Source organism: Tarenaya hassleriana, unplaced genomic scaffold, assembly GCF_000463585.1.
Source record: "Tarenaya hassleriana unplaced genomic scaffold, ASM46358v1 Cleome5, whole genome shotgun sequence".
Lineage (NCBI taxonomy): Eukaryota > Viridiplantae > Streptophyta > Magnoliopsida > Brassicales > Cleomaceae > Tarenaya > Tarenaya hassleriana.
Window position 1 is genome coordinate 4,230,000 of NW_010967707.1, and position 17,729 is coordinate 4,247,728.

Sequence of the window (17,729 nt, forward strand, 5' to 3'; positions counted from 1 at the left end):
CTGCTTGTGTGTCTCAACGTTGTGATGTGTCCAGTCCAAATGCTCAAACTCTACTGCATTCCTTACTGGGTATATGCTCGTTCCTTCCCCTGTTTCAGCCACAAAGATTTGTTTACTAAGGTGTTTATTCCAAATGCTCGACTGCAATGCAGATATTTGTGATGTGGTTGGATTTCGTGACTTACCTGCACCACCATGGCCATGAGGAAAAGCTCCCCTGGTACCGTGGAGAGGTACTTCATTGCTCCTCGGATGTGATGCTGTCTTTGGAATACATGAAATTTCATACTTCCACTGTGCTTCTTTTGAAACAGGGATGGAGTTATCTGAGAGGAGGACTCACCACGCTTGATCGGGACTACGGTTGGATCAACAACATCCACCATGATATTGGAACTCATGTGATACATCATCTTTTCCCGCAGATCCCTCATTATCATCTAATAGAAGCGGTAAGCATTTTCCGGGTATTCGATAACAGTCACAGTACTGCCAATTTGGCTGTGGATCATGCTTCAATATGTTGTCAAAGCTCTTAATTCCATTTACCTCTGGTGTATTCCCTTTTTCCAGACAGAGGCAGCTAAACCTGTACTAGGGAAGTATTACAAGGAGCCCAAAAAGTCTGGACCTTTGCCATTTCACTTGCTCGGAAGCCTCATAAGAAGTCTGAGACAGGATCACTTTGTGAGTGATACAGGAGATGTTGTGTATTATCAGACAGATTCAAAACTCAAAGGAGAATAAGAACCTGACAACAAATATATAGACTCACCAGAGAATGGATATCATCTATACATACATTGGTTGGATTTTTTCAGTCAATTCATTCGGGAGGTCCATTCCCCCGTGGTTTTGTTGCTTTAAAAGATGCAAACACATCGGTTTGTTAAAACATCAATTTATCAGATGACCATTTGTAATACTCTTGACAAAAGGTAACTCACCTGGCCTCCTGCTAGCCTTCTGGAGGATAACTTGAACTGGGCCCAGTTATATCCTATGCCACTGCAGGGATGGTTAAATGGCCCGTCAAAGCATAATTGAAATAACATGCACAAGAGGTGATACTCTTCAGCACCTCTCGCCCTTTGCGCTATCCACATGAATCCAATCGGCAAGATGACAATCTTTCTCAGAAATTCCGTTCAGAATCTTTCCATCCTCACTTGCATTAACAACATATATGACACTCCTCAATTGCACGCCAACCATCACTAGAAATATATATATATAGAGAGAGAGAGATTAGATTCGATTCTTATTAATTATGGGTTTGTTTTGATCCGGTTATGTATCTATTATATTTAAATTTATCTCTAAAAATAATTCGAGGCCGAAATTACCCAAAAAAAAAAATATAACGTCATGAACACTTCGAATAGATGTAGTAAATACTTTATTGTAATAAAGGAAATTAGTTTTTGAGAAATTAAGGAGGGAAACCAACCGAGTCGATCCAAAACCATTTAATAAAAAAAAATCATATAACAAAAAAATGAAAACGAAATAATAAAAGAAGAAATGGTGGGAAGGTGTTGGTTGTCCCATCGTAATCAACGGCAGACCGTCACTTTCTCCGATACAGAAAGATTCTGTCTGTCTCCTGATTTGAGCACGTGGAAAATGTGATTGAAAAAAGCATAATGTTCCATGGACCAACTTTTTCATGCACAATCCGGACAACTTTTTCATTTGATAATATATTGTTTTTTTTTTGTTAAAATTTGATAATATATTGTTATAAGTCTTATAAGTCGTAGTAATTAAATTATAAAAACCGAAACTGATCCCATACGTTTTGATTTTGTTTATAGATTAAATATTCAAATAAATCATATTTAATTCATATAATACATATTATATGTAAAATTTTAATTTAAATCAGAATATTTTTTCAATTTTAATATACTTATAAATATTTCATAAATAGAATAAAATTTGTAAAGATAATGGGAATAATCGAATTTGAATAGTAAATCTATGTTATTTGTGAATTCTAATATAGTTTCAAACACTATTTAACACTATATGTACATTATTAAAATATTTATTAAATAATATATCTGTTTCTTTATATTATTTTTAAATATTTTGAATATAAATAAACACATATAGAAAAAATATTCAGTAATCTTTTAAAAATAATTTCAACTTTTATAAAGAAAATGATATTTTTAAATACATTTTCGGTGTTGATTTTTTTTTTATTTAAAGTTTGGCCCAGTGAAATTCGAACTGGGTGGTTTAGGAGTACTTTGCTATCCAACCACAAGGCCACTCCACCCGGATTTTTTCGGTGTTGGTTGTTATGCTTGTGTTTGTCTTTGCCCTTTCTCCTCCAAAAAACGACAAGCTAGTGAAACGATGGGGGACATCTACTTCACCCACAAATGTTATATCAAATGAAACACTCGTGCGTATTTATCTTTCCACTATTCTTTTTTCTTCCGATATTAAAAAATATTTTTTTTCCAAATAATTAACGAAGTTTTCAATAGAAAAGTTATAATAGATGTAAATTGGATATCCAAAAATTCTAGATTTATCGAATATCTCAACAAAATTTTGTATTGTCAATTGAGGAAGAATATTCACATGGATTTTTGATATATTGAATCAAAAATTCGATAATTTTTTAGATTATAAAAAAAATATATGTACCGTCAACTCGAGATTAATTGTGAGGTGGTGGTGAATAGACCACTCTTACAAGAATTCCATGAACTGTCGACTAGATTCATCGAGCTGGTCCATTTGATCGAGTCTATTTCCTTAACCTCTAGTGAAGGGAGAGAGAAAGGGAGGTGGTATGTGACAGAAGTTTGAAAAGGACTTATGAGCGAATGATTTTTTTAGAAAAAACTTTCATGGCATATCATGACATAAATTCTAACAATATTTTTATAAAGGTAATTTTTCTTAAACTGAAATTTACCGGATCTTTGTTTTATCTATATCTAGGATCGAGAAAATTCATGTGAATACTTCTAAGTGATGATTCAAACCCGGATTGAGAATGGACTTTTATAGCTTGAATGTTGTTTTTTTTTTTGGTATCTGGGTTTTCTGGATCGAGGTCCAGACTAATCTCGGGATCGGAAACCAACCGTATGATTTGAATTATGCGTTTCCTCCCTAGCCTGGATTTCGAATTCGGGGCGGGACAGACGCTTTGCGTTCCCGTTTTACCGGTTGAACTGTTGGGTTTGAATGTTGTTTTGAATTAGGTTAAAATATACAGAGATGGAACCTGCCTGCATATAGTTTTTGAGTGGAGGGACGTCATTAGAAGGTGGTGAGCCCAATTGAATAAGAGACCAATGTAGCAAATAGAGGAACACATCCATCAACCACAGTTACAATCATATCGAAAATCACACATATACATATATATACATAGAGAGAGAGAGAGAGACTCATTAAAATCAAATTAAAATAAACATGAATGACAGATAACATCTATCTTTTTTTTTTTATCTGAAAGGATTTTGAAATATTTTAGGAAATCTAAGAACATGATCCAATGTTATCTCATATTGAAAGTCTTTACGTCATTGCCGACGTCAGGCTTTTGCGTGAACCACGATAATAAACATAATTATCAATGAGAATTAGCCCACATGGTTATATACATAATATATTATTTGGAATTTAAAATATTATTTTTTATTTATTGCAAGAATCGATCTAAATCATTGACTTCTTTCTTTTCTTTTTGTTATAAATAATTGAAAAATTATTGATATATTAGAAAATTGAACTTATTTGTTTTCAAATCCAAGGTATTCTCCTTCGAAAAGACAACTATGTTTGTAGATGACAACTCTAGGAAATAATCAAGTATTATATAACTGTCAGGTGAAGTTGCTTAAGGGATAATCTTTGCCAATTCATGCTTTTTGAGATGTGAAAATATATATTAAATTAAGAAATAAATAGAAAAACACATAGGATAAGACCACCGATCTATCTTTATTAAAATTAGATACTCCAATTTCGATATATAAAATTGAGTGGAATAAATATAAATGTTTTTCATCAAAAATTGATTTGATATATTTTTAAAAATCAGATTAATTGAACTTAAAATGAATATAAAAACAATTTGCAAAACAAATTTTCCACAAAAAATAAATTTTTTAATAAAATAGAATCCTAACTAAACTTAAAAAAAAATCCAAATCAAACAGAAAATTAACATAAAAAAATAAATGGCTATAATATTTAAAAATGAATAATAAAAATTAACACACCTCATCTCTTACGTCTATGTGTCGGTTTGAACATGTGAAGTTCAATTGATTATAGTTTTCTATTATTGGAAATTATGCTTTCTATTTTGGGAAGTGAGCCAACTGATAACTTCCATTCATGGTGATACAAGTGACAAGATGAACATTTCCTACATATTAATTGGAGACGACCATCTTGGCGTTGAATACGTATAAAATTGAATATCAATTTAAAATTATATAACACATGACAAACTAAATAAAGTTGTATTAAATTCAAAATTGAATATAAAAATAGTTAATAAAATGGACGAAAATATTTTAAAAAATAAATATTTTTTTTTATTGAGAATAGAATCCAATTTATATGTCAATAGATTATAAATTAAATAGAATTGGTAAAAATAAAATAATTCAAAACTAAAAATATAAATTAAAAAATAAACAAATTTGAAACTAAAATATTCTTTTCTAGTTGAAACTCATACTTTAAATAAAAATAAAATATTTGGAATAAAAAATTCAAATATCAATTGATAATTTTTTTTTTAAAAACCCATTAAAGTGTGGACATCTCATTTATACAATACATCAGTTATTATTTGTAAGAATACTATGGATAAACTTCGGATATATAAGATAATTTTGTATTTTTCATAATCCTATTGATTATTAGATTGTTCAAATCTCAATTATAAAAGAAATAAAAATTCATTTAAAAGATATAATATATAATTATTATTTTATTAAATATATGAAAAAAAAATATGTAATAAAAAATATAAAATTTCGATAAATTTTAATTTTCAAATTATGAAAAATTTTAAATAATAAAATTAATGATAATTTGAAGAAAAAAGATAGTATCGTTGTAATATAAGATTTAACTTGAATCAATGAAGAAGGTGATGGGAGAAAATGAATAGAAATGACACGTGTCAATACGTCATACTCATGATTTAAAAAGAGTTATAACATATAATACTAACGTTTTGATTTTTTTTTTGGTATTTCAATCTTTTTTTTAACCGGATTTCTTGGGTCGAGGCACAGACTAATCCCGGGATCGGGAGCCAGCTATGTGATTTGAATTATGCGCTCTCTCCCCAGCATCAAATTCGAACTCGGGACGGGACAGACGTTTTGCGCTCTCGTTTCACCGGTTGAACTATATACCCAGATTGGATTGGTATTTCAATCCTAGTTGAATTCTACTATTTTTCACGTAAAATAAAAACATAAAAAAAAGTTTTCTGAAAAATAAGAAAATTGGAATATAAATCATAAAATTAAATAAATATGTAGCCATTAATATTATTTCATTTATTTGTATTTTCAAATTTTTATTTTTAGATAGATGATCATATCGTTCCGTAAAAAGGAAAAAAACCATAGAAAATGCATATGTAACCCGTGTAAAGATTAAATTAAATTTTTGTAAATAAATATTATTAGTTCAAAAGCAGTTTAAGTTGACTATTAATATTTACTAAAATTCTAGAAAAAATCCAGCTCATATTTATGTGATTTTTCCCCTTTCCTCATGGTCTAAATTTCAACATTTTTTACACGTTCCTTAATCAACATCATGTTGCTTTCGCTTCACCACCTTGTATTTATCAATCCACCTTCGGTTTTCCTCCCCCACAAATCCCTAAATCTCTCTTCTCTTCTCCACCTCCCTCTCTTTAGCCACGTATACATACACCAAGAAACAAAAACACTTATCCTAATTAATTCTCATGACCGCCACGATCAAGAACCAAGATCAAGAACCATGACCGAAGAGGACAAGAACTCGAACAGCGTCCAGTGCTTAGACGAGTGGCCCGAACCGGTGGTCCGAGTCCAATCCCTGGCGGAGACTAACCTCTCCGACCTACCTTGCCGATACATCAAGCCACCCTCTCAGCGTCCTAACCCAGAGGACGCATCCTCCGACCAGCAAGGGCACGCAAACATTCCGATCGTAGATCTGGCCGGACTTTTCTCCGACCAAACGGGTCATCTCCAGACGGACAAGACATCGATCTTGGAAGAGGTGTCGGAAGCTTGTCGTGAGTGGGGATTCTTCCAAGTGTTGAATCATGGAGTGAAACCAGAGCTCATGGATGCTGCGAGAGAAGCATGGAGAGGGTTTTTCCACTTGCCCATGGAGATAAAACAGGGCTATGCAAATTCTCCAAAAACGTATGAAGGGTACGGAAGCAGGCTTGGGATCGAGAAAGGCGCGATTCTTGATTGGAGTGATTATTACTATCTCCATTTTCTTCCTTCGCGTTTGATGGATTCCAACAAGTGGCCTTCTTTGCCTGGTAACATCAGGTAATTTAGCTTTTTCTTTTCTCTTCTTTTTTGGCGTCTGCGTCTGCGTTTGCGTCTGCGTTTGGACGCATGTAGTTAGTTGGTTCCGACCAAGAGATATCATCTTTGTCAAATTGATTCGGTCATGTTGATTCATTGTACCTCACATTGGATTTTATTTGTTCTGTTAACCATAAGTCAACACAACGGTTTAATTATTCGCTTTTATTTTATTCGATTATGGGGAAATACCCAATTCCCAAAAAAATAAGTTCACTTTTTTCACGAGGAGAATATAGTACCTCCTGAGTTACATATCTACATAATTTTAAATATGGGTATTTGTGTGTGTATATATATATACACACGCATATATATATATATACATGTAATTTTAAATATGGGGGGTACTTGTTCTTCTTCTTCTTCCGGAGGACATTATTAAGAAAACCGGTCAACGGTCCAAAATTCAAATTCTCCACGTTGTAATAAAAAAAATGAGAAAGATGTGTGCATATACATATATATATATATATATATATATATATATATATATATAGTGTTGTAATAATTGATATCTTATTGAACAGAGAAGTGGTTGACGAATACGGCAAGGAACTCGTGAAACTTGGAGGGAGATTAATGAAGGTATTATCGGTAAACCTGGGATTAGGACAGGATCAACTCCAGAACGCGTTTGGGGGAGAAGACATAGGAGCGTGCTTGAGGATTAATTATTACCCAAAATGCCCTCGGCCGGAGCTTGCCCTAGGACTCTCCTCCCACTCCGACCCCGGCGGCATGACCATTCTCCTCCCCGACGATCGAGTCGCCGGCCTCCAGGTCCGCAGACACGATGCATGGATCACCGTTAAACCTTATCCGCACGCTTTTATCGTTAACATCGGTGATCAGATTCAGGTATTTTCGTACACTTTTTCGTTTTATGAAATTTTGATAATTTTATATTATATATTTTTTAAGTAAATTGTTCAACTTTATACACGTATGTATGCATGTATAATTTTTTTTGTGATAATCGGGTTTCTTGGGCCGATGGCCAAACTAATCCTGGAGTCGGAAGTCAGGCATATAATTTAAATTATGCGTTCTCTCCCCACCCTGGGGTTCGAACTCGGGATGAGACAGACGCTTTGCGTCTCCGTTTCACCGGTTGAACTACCCAGGTTGGGTCGTATGCATGTATAAGTTACTAATAATTTTGAAAGAAATTAATAAAAATAATTTAAAAGAGGTTCGATTTGATCCGGAAGTTTTTCTGTTTTTTTATTGTAAGTTGTATTTGTATTAATTGAGAATATAAGAAAACATATCATTTCTGAACAAATTATATGGATACGCATTAATGAAATGGTGATAAAATAATATATATATATATATATATATAAATAGTAAATATAGAATATAAAAAATAGTAGGAAAAATTGCATATAAATACTTGAATTTTTGTAAAATTTCCAAATAAATATATGAACTATAAAATTTCTACATAAATACCTGACTTTTTAAAATTTTCACAAAATATCCAAACTTTTAAAAATCTCTCAAATTAAACAATATTCGTTAACGGTCTTTAACGTGTCAAAATGTTAAATCATCAATTTTTGACGGATTCCGTTATAAATTAAACATCGTTAATGGATTTTGATTTTATTTGAGAGATTTTCAAAAGTTTGGATATTTATGTGAAAATTTTAAAAAGTTCAGGTATTTATATAGAAGTTTTATAGTTCAGAAATTTATATAGAACTTTTACAAAAGTTCAGTTATTTATATACGATTTTTTCAAAATAGTATTAACTAAATATAAAGGCGGAGAGTAAATTTTAAAATGTAATGGTCTTCCATAAACTAAATCACCATAATATCAAACTAACATGATAGGGGTTATATAATATAATATATGTGAACCGATCTTTAATAAAACTTAGTAGTACCATCTTAATTATTTTAATTAATATATACAAAGTTAATAAAAATATATTATTTATGTACAATCTAATAAAAAAATAAAAACTTTTTGTTTTATTTTTTTTTTTATCATCAGTGGTGGTCGATAATAAAAATTTTATACTGTATCTTTGTATATATACATATGGACGGACCCAATTCATTAATAATGGGATCCTATAACCCATTCTCTTTTATTTAGAAAAATATTTTTTCTATAAAATTTTACATAAAAATTGTTAAATACCCTCGTAATAACTTTAATTTTACTCGTAAAAAAATTATAATAAATTTACTGTTGTCATGTCCCCATTTATAGGTTTTTTTTTATAGGTCCTGTATATAAATATTTGTTGATCAGTTTTAATAACGTAAAACGGCGTCTATTACATGGAAAAGTGATAGTGTATATATATTTCTTTGGATAAATCGTCGGTCCAATAAATTAAATAAAAAATGAATGTAAAATGTCCGGTCGGTGCAGGTACTAAGTAACTCGAGGTACAAGAGCGTGGAGCACAGGGTGACAGTGAACTCCGACAAGGAGAGAGTGTCGCTCGCCTTCTTCTACAACCCGAAGAGCGACATCCCAATCCAGCCACTGCGAGACCTTGTCGGTCCACACGGCTCTCCCCTGTACCCTCCCATGACCTTCGACCAATACAGGCTCTACATCAGAACTCAGGGTCCACGTGGCAAATCCCATGTCGACTCTCTTTTGTCTCCTCCACCACCTCATCGTCATCCTTGATTATTTACCTACTATATATATATATATAACACCCCTCATTTAAATATGTTTTGATTATTATAATTAAATCTGATATGCATTCATGCTTTTGTTCATGATTGACCGACTCTTATATACATGTTGATCTGTCTGTATATGTATCTTGAAATAACCAGCCAGATTTTGGGATATTTAACTGTACGTTTGCATCTATATAATATAAACTAAAATAAAAGGGAATTTCAAATTATTAACATATTTAACTTGTTTATTTTTTGCAAAACATTCAATTTTTATATATAGATCTCAATTCAAACTTATTCATCACAATTCATTTATAGCTAAATTTTAAACCTTATTTTGGCATTCTTCTCAAAGACACCCTAAATTTCCTTTTAACAGCCTAGAGCCTATTACGCAGTATACATATATACATATATGTATACAATATTGGGCCGACATCAAAAAGTCAACTAGCCTATGCCATTCATTAGTGTCACTCACGTCTAATCTAGTAATTTAATAACATAAATTAATTACTATAAAATGATGATTAACATAGACCATCTGCATTATCACTAGGGCCCTTTTACACAATACACACACACATATATATATATATATATATATATATATATATATTAATTTCTTATTAAAGAATAAATAAATTATTACAAAGAGCATTTCTCCTAGTTCACACCATTCATTTGATAAAGATGTTTACTGTCGAGTAATTTAGTGTAAGGGAAATGATAAGTATTAATTGAGAGAACCAAATTCTCCCATAAGATGATGATGGTGATGATGTTCTTAAAACCGCCTACGAAGATTACAAGTGGAAAAGGCATATACAGTCCTTTCTCCCTTTGATTCCACTCACTACATGTACAGAAGCAGATATCACACCGTCAGCTGACCAACAGTTATGCATAACTCAGGTTTACCAAAGCCTTTCTTCTTCTTCTTATTCTTCTTTAAGAGGTTAGACGAAAGGGAAGGGATAAGAGAGAATGCCTGGGACGAGGTTTTTTGTTTTCACTGCCTTCCCTTCTTCGAACAGCAAGATGGGCATATCTGTACTGTTTGATGATCGCTGCTTTGGCAGGCGTTATCTTGACGCATTTCCCGTGGTACCATTGTTCACATACGTCGCAGCATATCCAGAACTCGTCTTTCGTGTAATTGCCACCGCAACTTCCACAGAGCGTATGCCCATGCTCATCTTCCTCTTCCTCCTCGTAGCTCTCTTCCAGCAGCTTCGTATTGCTCTTCGCTTGCCCTTCTATTGATCTCTGCAGAAAAAGCTAAAACCATTGTTGTTTAGGAAAAACCCATGGTCATTAGGATGTAAAAGCTCCTTCCTTTCCTTTCCTTTCCTGTCTCCTTGACGAGATACCCAAAGGCACTACCATTTGAGTGGAACCCGCAATCAGAATTACATGAGAGGAAGGCAGGACCAGAAGCTTTTCTTCGGATGATATAAGGGGGGATGCTGTTTTGTACCTTTGTCCCGTTTCGGGATTTGCTTCCGGAATCCATGCTTGGCTTGTCTTTGATGGGCTTTCTACCGGTCACTACTTCGAAGAGTGTTGGGAGATCGTTAATCAGGCTAAACAGACGTTTCCTGCTTATTGACAAGCGTGTAATTAACTTCCGGGCATAAATGTGTGAGCAACGAGGGAAAGCAGAGAAGCTGTAACATAATTGACAATGCAAACGGAAACTCGTAAGTAACAAGAATCAAAGCATGAGAGACGTGTTCAACAAATGGGGGAAACTATGGATACCATTACGAATTTACGAGATAAGATTTCTCCATGAAACATGACCCAAAACATGAATGAACATACAGAGAACCAATGTGCTACCAAAAAAGCACAATTTGAATCCATCAGGTAATGATTCAAAATGATTTAACTTTGAATATTACCGTTTCCGTTGGATCTTAGATCATTCCTCCTACACAGGAATAAGAAGGTTGATGACAAGCTTTGACTAATACTACTGCACAAAATTTCATCCTGAGATGAATCCCTAAGGCCTTGAAAGAGAGAACTACTGAAAGAAACTGCAATTTCAGAAAAGAAAGTACAAGTTAACGCAGCATGACCCAAGTGACTCAAGCTACAATGAGCGTAACGGGGTTAGCTAGAACAAAACCCTGAGACAGTTGAATTTAGAACTCAGTTGATCACGAAGAACTATGTCTAATTGATTATGGAAACCATGATAACCACAAGACTGTCCTAGTCATGGAGACATAAACCCGTGATCCGACTTCTATTTCACTTCTGCTGGCCTTTGCGATTATATACAGTAACTCACTAAGATCACCGGTAACAGCTAACCAACAGTAATCCTGTTCAATCATACTACAAGTAATCTTTTTCAGAAGCCTTATTCTCCCTCACAAATCCGGAATTCCCATGCAACAGCTGCATGCCTTTAGATGTATGAGTCTGAGTGTAACACAGAAATAACAAATATGCCACATCCTCTCAAAGATCAAAGAGAAAATGACAATTAAAAAATATGACAGGATAGCAAATACCAAGCATGCAAGATAAGAGCCAACTTCCAATTCGACAAAGCCGGGTATTCACGTGTCACCGTAAATGCTGTAGCCATTCCACAACGCAAAAGTTCACAAAACACAAGGGATGAGAAAAATTTGAACTCGTGAGTTGTGAAAAAGTAACACAGCCTACAATCAGTGACAATCTCAATCCGATATCATTCCATACAGACTCTACTACAGTTATAAAAGCGTTGCTCCTCTGATAACTTCTAGTCAATCCACAGATAAGCGATAGAGCTAAATCTGTTGGTGCTAAGATGCGAGAATACAGTAAGAAAACAAAAGTTGACACACCGTCTCCGACTCATCAGATGATTCAAAGGCAGCAACTTTCTTGATCCGGGCAAGGAAACTCACTTATCACCAATAAAAAGAGCCCCTTTTCCCATCCCATACACATTGCATATTCCACAACAGCGCCACATAAAAAAGAATAAAACCCACATGAACAAAGCAGCAAGAGAACAAAGTACGAGACTGAAAACATTCAAACAACAACTTGTAAATGAAACAAAGCATACCTCTCATTGCGATTAAGCCGAACGCCAAAGTAGAAAGAGACAGAGAGCAACCAACAATCACTGTGGACAGCAACTAGGGAAAGCCAATCCTTTCGCTGCATACCGTCTCTGGCGAAATTGATTCCGAGGGCAGGCTCCGGAAGCTCAGGAGGCACTTCCTCCGCAGGGAGATTCACTTCCCAAGACTCATTTGGGTGTCCATACAAACACAAATTATCCTTCTCTAGAACAACAGAGCACAACTTGAACAAAGAAATTCAACAAGAGGGCACATCACAAATTTCAATGACATGAAGGAAGAACTGAGAAAATGGGTCTCCGAAACTAACAAGGAAAAAACTAGAACCAGCTTACCCGGATCGCATTGAGAGTAGAGCTCATCCACATCTGACGAAATAGCAAAGGAAAACACCGTGAGAGAAAAGAAAAAGGCAAATGAGTACGCATTCCGAAGATATGAGAATTTCAAGAAAAGGGTTCTCGTGTACCTTTTGTGAGAGCGCGAACAAGAGCAGAGCGACGAGCAGTGAAATCCTTGAAGATCTCTTCGACGGTGCGAGGGTTAGAGGAAACAGCGGCCATAGTTGTACAGGAAGAAGATATACGGCCTTGTATACGATATATCTACGAACGAGAATGCGTAGATCAGTGCAGGTAGAGACGGATCGTGGTCTGCATAGGTGGTTTCAGAGACCCATGGAGAGAGAGACGGAGATGGAGTAGGAGGAGGAGGAGAAGAAGGAAGAAAGAAGAAAAAAAGTTGAAAAAAAAAACCAGCGAGAAGATCTGACATTGGGATTGCTTTTAACCTGGGCACTTATTTGGGCTTTTGTTGGGCTTCAGACATGTCCGAATACTTTTGACTTTTAACTACATGCCGTTTTGTATTTTATCCTCTGTCGTTTCTCCTGTTCTAAAACGGCAAGTATGTCGAATACGAATTTTTGTTCTTTTTTTTTTCCTAAAACTTATGTCGGGCCGATAATGGGCCCAGTTCCCTTGGAGAAAATTGCTCCATACCCATTAAAAAAGGGGCTTCGTATCTGCAAACAATGGTCACTGCAGTGTCGTTACTTTGCCTCCCGCTCATTTGCATCGCCGGCGAGGGAGAGAGAGAATGAGATTTGGTTTCGAAGAATCGGGGGATACGTCGGAGTCGCAGCGGTCTCCGGCGAAGAAGGAGGATGTACGGTGGGTCACGATCGGGGACCACCCGGTTTTCGACTCCTCTCTGGCGGCCTCCGACGATGAAGCTTCCGCCGGCGAGCAGCGGTTTCCGAGGAACCTGACGGCGTGGGATGGAGCTTCGAGGCTCTACTTCTGGGATCCTAGACGATGTCTTCTTCACCGTATATCTCTTCGCCTGGGGGAACCTGAACCAGCCTCCATCCTCGCCGAAGTCCCCTCCAAGGTCTCTCTCGTTGCGTTTCTTTGTATGTTTCTTTTTCTTTTTCGCTTCTTTTGGGGCTATGAATGCGAGAAATTGAAAAGAAATAAAGAAATTCTTCTAGGAGTTTGGGGTACGGTTTGTGTGATGCTAAAAGATTTGGCTGACTGGGCTGAGTAGAGAAATTAGGTTATATAAAAGTTAGAGTAGGAGCTGAATCTAAACTACTGTTGGAAACTAGGAGCATATTGTTCTAGTTGCTAAGGTGATTGTGTCGGAAGCCTATAGTTTTGTGTGTGTAGCATAACTTGATCGTAGGGACTTCAGATGAAATTATGGTACCGTCTAAGATATGAGTGATGGCTTCCTCTGAATAAGATGAGAGTAGTCGGGATGAGAGGATCTCGAGACTTATCGATGTCTATGCTTCTAACAGAAAAGAATAGAAGATTTGCTTATCGAAGGCAATCTGATCTTTGACTACTTGGAGCTACTGGAGGAAAAAACTGGCTCGATGATTTTGTGATTTACTTAATCGTTGGAGTGAAAACTTTTGAGGGTAAAAAGGAAAGAAGTCATAGCCGAAAGGTTGCTCTCCTTTTACCAAATTGTAACCTCTTTTTCATTCCCACATGCATTGCTTGTTTTGTTGTGCTATTACATAAGCGGTAAGGAATCTTGTTTTTGCTTAAACCAGTTATCGATGAGTTTGATATTATAGGTAATGCAACCAGATTTCAAACTTGGGTTTGCTGTCAACAAAATCTCTATAAATAGGAATGGATCAGCTATACTTCTTGCTGGATCAGATGGCATATGTGTGATGTTCCTCTTTGGACGCACTTCTGTGGTGAAAGATACTGTTATTTGCAGGTAATGGTTGATTATTTCCATAATAAGAAGCGTTTTCTCCAAGATTTGTTTGATTCAGAAATTTCTTGTGACATCACACCCTAAATTTATGGCATCTCTCTTAAGACCTCATTATTTTATTATCTATGAATTGCAGGACAGTTTCTGTTGGTTCAGATACCTATTTGAGCAGTGGCAATGTCATACACTTGCTGCAAGCGTCATGGCACCCTAATAGTGACACCCACCTGGGAGTTCTCTCTTCAGATTCAGTTTTCAGGTAACTTGTCCGGGTTGATAATGAATGTGCGTAAAGATTTCTTCATATTTGATGACAATGGTTTGGGAACCTTTAGAAATATGTACAGGAAAAGATTGTAAACATAGCACAAGAGTCTAATTTCATCTAATTTTGTATAGAATTCCACAAGATGTAATATATGGCCCTATATCTCATTAAATCAAACATAAATTACGCAACCTAATTTTTATTTTTTAAGAGCTGTTTTTCATTTATCAAAAAGTGACTTCCCGTTTTAATCTTTTCGATAGACTTTTTGATCTGTCCTTGGATCCTGAGAGACCAGAGCAAGAATATTATCTACAGCCTGTTGAACCAGGAAGATCTAGAACAGCTTCATCAATTTGTGCCGTTGATTTTTCTTTTGGAGGAGACCATCTGTGGGATAGATTTAGCGTAAGTTCAATTCAGATTCTTGTCCTGTTAGTTTCACTGTTCTTTTTCCAATATTGTCTTGGCTCTGGTTCTATCACTGTCGTCAAATACACCCTTGAGAATTAAATTTGGACCACCTTAACTGAACTATCTTGGTCTTATTGCGATATTATGTTGAGTACACTAGGGATAACAGCTTTATCTAGCGTCTTATATGCCAACTCGCCTCTGGTTTCTAAATTATGCAGGTCTTTGTATTATTCACCGATGGTTCAATTTACATCCTCTGCCCAGTTGTTCCATTTGGAAGGTAGGCATACTATAGTTCTTTGTCCTATGTATTTATCTTCTAGCATTACTAAGGACATATCTATGTTGGGATGTCTTGTGAAGCTGTAGTACCTGGAAGCATGTTGTAGGCATCTTCAGTTAAGCTTAGATTTTTAGAATATATGATAATATTGATTTGCTCAAAGTAGGCTGTGTGAGCTTAAAGTAAGCTTTGTTAGACCTCAACTCTGTGATGTTTAGTAATTTGAGAGATTTTTTGGAGGGTAAACATAACTTAGTTTTGTAATATCCAAGTATGTCAAATAACATGCTTCACCCTGCTACCCTGTAGAAGTACATTGATTTTTGTAGATCATTCTCTCCGGTTAGAAAATTAGAGAGTATAAGGATGGAAGTGAAGAAACGAGGAAGGGATAGACCTAGACTTACTTGGAAACGAGTCATTAGAAATGACTTGGATATATTGCAAATATCGGAGAATATGACGCAAAACCGAAATGAATGGAAAAGAAGAATTCATGCGGCCGACCCCAAATAAACTTGGGATTAAGGCGTTGTTGTTGTTGTTGTTTTTGTTGTTGTTGTTGTTTTTGTTGTTGTTGTATTCTCTCCTGCATGGATCTTATCTTTCATGAATCAGTGAAGAGATTTTTGTAATGTCTTGTCTCATGTTTAACGGTCTTAGCGGTTGATGGGATCTGTTTCTTGTATTTGCAACAGTATATACAAATGGGAATCCATAATGGAGCTCTACAGTGATGCTAATTTGTTCGGGCCCAAATCATCCAATTCAATAGCAGTTAACAATTCTAATCTGGCAATCTCTTGGTTGGAAGCTACGTTTCCAGATTTGTCTGAACAAGAAACAAAAGGTGAAAACATATCTGTAATGAAAGCTCAACCTTATGCTCTGTTTGACGCATCACTGGCTTTACAGGTAATATTATCATCCTATCTTTTTTTTTTCGTAATTCCATGGAATTTCTGAAGTGTTGATTGTTGGGAATTTATAGTTTACTTGCCTATTTTCAAGACATGTGGCCTTATAAGTTATATTGTTCTGGAAAATTGAGAAGACAAACAAAATCTTTCCTGCTTAGACTTCCTTCATCCATTTCCTGCTGCAACGAAATTATGACACTTCTACTTTCCTTATTTGCAGGGCCCTTTATATAAAGTATCTAATGGTGAAGACAATGAAAGTTTCACTGTCCGGGAAGCAGAATGCAAAGGCCGAGCAGTGAGTTTGTTATACAATCTGGTCAGCAAAGACTCGATTCTGGTAACTGCCTGGAGTGGTGGACAATTACAAATTGATGCTCTGGCTGATGAAATCCAGCCAGTATGGATATCCGATAGTCCACCCCGTCTTTGCATGAACTCCAGTAATAAGATCGTTGGTGTGGCCATGATTTCCGAGTCTAACACAGACGAGCTTCCGGTTGCAAGGTCTAACCAGCCACTTGATCACACTGTTTGGTTGGGGCATCCACCGCCTTTGTTAAGACTGGTGATAGTTGATTTGGCTTTGCCCATGAGTCCGGAAGGTGGTTCTCTTGTTACATTGTTCCCAGACCCTCTCGTGCCAGAAAGAATATACTCCCTCCATGATGGGGGCATTGATTCAATAACCTTGCATTTTCTTCCTTTCACAAGTCAGACCATGGGAAAGGACGATACTATTAGAACACCGTCCGTTCATCCTGTCCTAAGTACATGCCAAGAAGAATCATACTCGTCATCTCCCCTGTTGGGCTGTGTACCTCTGTCAGATTCGTTCGGATACTCTTGGATTTTTGCAGTTTTATCAACAGGAGAGTGCATTGTGCTTGAAATGAAAACTTGGGATTTATTGCTTCCACTTCATGCCGACGGAGATAAGTCACTTCCGAGCTCGGAAGGTCAAAAAGAGCAGCCGGGAATCCGCTGCATCATAAGCAAGGAACTTCTCGCGGGTCCTAAGATGGTTCTTGCTCCCCAGGCTTTACCTAACCAACGCTCCACCCCTGCTGATTCCATAGAAGGCCGATCGGTTCTTCATCAGTATTTCAAGCTTTTCCATGAAAATTATGTGGAGTATGCACACAAGGTGAGAATGCACACCCACATACATATCCTCCAACCGAAAATTGTTTCCTGTTTTGTAGTGTGGCTATGATCCGGGAACTTGCCCCCCCCCCCCCT

General features: G+C 35.9%; 3 protein-coding genes and 1 pseudogene across 6 annotated transcripts in view; 3 read left to right on the forward strand and 1 right to left on the reverse strand.

Moving 5' to 3' along the window:
• LOC104826849 (temperature-sensitive sn-2 acyl-lipid omega-3 desaturase (ferredoxin), chloroplastic-like) overlaps positions 1–916 on the forward strand; it is a 2,830-nt gene extending 1,914 nt beyond the window's left edge. The window contains exons 6-9 of one of the 2 annotated variants that reach the window (XM_010559774.1): positions 59–69; positions 153–233; positions 315–452; positions 574–916. In XM_010559774.1, the coding sequence (XP_010558076.1) occupies positions 59–69; positions 153–233; positions 315–452; positions 574–747 (404 nt within the window). In that variant the 3' untranslated portion in view covers positions 748–916. Of the gene's footprint in view, positions 1–55; positions 70–152; positions 234–314; positions 453–573 lie in introns of both variants that reach the window. The other variant, XM_010559773.2, reaches the window with a different exon arrangement.
• Positions 917–5,856: 4,940 nt separating this feature from the next.
• On the forward strand, positions 5,857–9,446 carry LOC104826850 (flavonol synthase/flavanone 3-hydroxylase-like). The gene is made up of 3 exons (XM_010559775.2): positions 5,857–6,560; positions 7,130–7,460; positions 8,995–9,446. The coding sequence occupies exons 1-3, from the start codon at positions 6,013–6,015 to the stop codon at positions 9,259–9,261; spliced, it is 1,146 nt and encodes a 381-aa protein (XP_010558077.1). The 5' UTR covers positions 5,857–6,012; the 3' UTR covers positions 9,262–9,446.
• A 547-nt stretch (positions 9,447–9,993) lies between these two features.
• Positions 9,994–13,104, reverse strand: LOC104826851 (annotated as a pseudogene).
• Positions 13,105–13,404: 300 nt separating this feature from the next.
• LOC104826852 (nuclear pore complex protein NUP88) overlaps positions 13,405–17,729 on the forward strand; it is a 5,494-nt gene continuing 1,169 nt past the window's right edge. Inside the window, exons 1-8 of one of the 3 annotated variants that reach the window (XM_010559778.1) lie at positions 13,663–13,750; positions 14,163–14,314; positions 14,448–14,599; positions 14,736–14,858; positions 15,131–15,275; positions 15,503–15,564; positions 16,266–16,482; positions 16,708–17,634. In XM_010559778.1, the coding sequence (XP_010558080.1) occupies positions 14,451–14,599; positions 14,736–14,858; positions 15,131–15,275; positions 15,503–15,564; positions 16,266–16,482; positions 16,708–17,634 (1,623 nt within the window). In that variant the 5' untranslated portion in view covers positions 13,663–13,750; positions 14,163–14,314; positions 14,448–14,450. Of the gene's footprint in view, positions 13,751–14,162; positions 14,315–14,447; positions 14,600–14,735; positions 14,859–15,130; positions 15,276–15,502; positions 15,565–16,265; positions 16,483–16,707; positions 17,635–17,729 lie in introns of all 3 variants that reach the window. The other 2 variants (XM_010559776.1, XM_010559777.2) reach the window with 2 other exon arrangements.

Excerpts from the sequence above, each read along its gene's own strand:
- LOC104826850 (XM_010559775.2), top strand. The coding sequence starts at position 6,013 with ATGACCGAAGAGGACAAGAACTCGAACAGCGTCCAGTGCTTAGACGAG. Across the intron at positions 6,561-7,129 it reads TCTTTGCCTGGTAACATCAG|AGAAGTGGTTGACGAATACG; the intron begins GTAATTTAGCTT and ends CTTATTGAACAG. Across the intron at positions 7,461-8,994 it reads ACATCGGTGATCAGATTCAG|GTACTAAGTAACTCGAGGTA; the intron begins GTATTTTCGTAC and ends CGGTCGGTGCAG.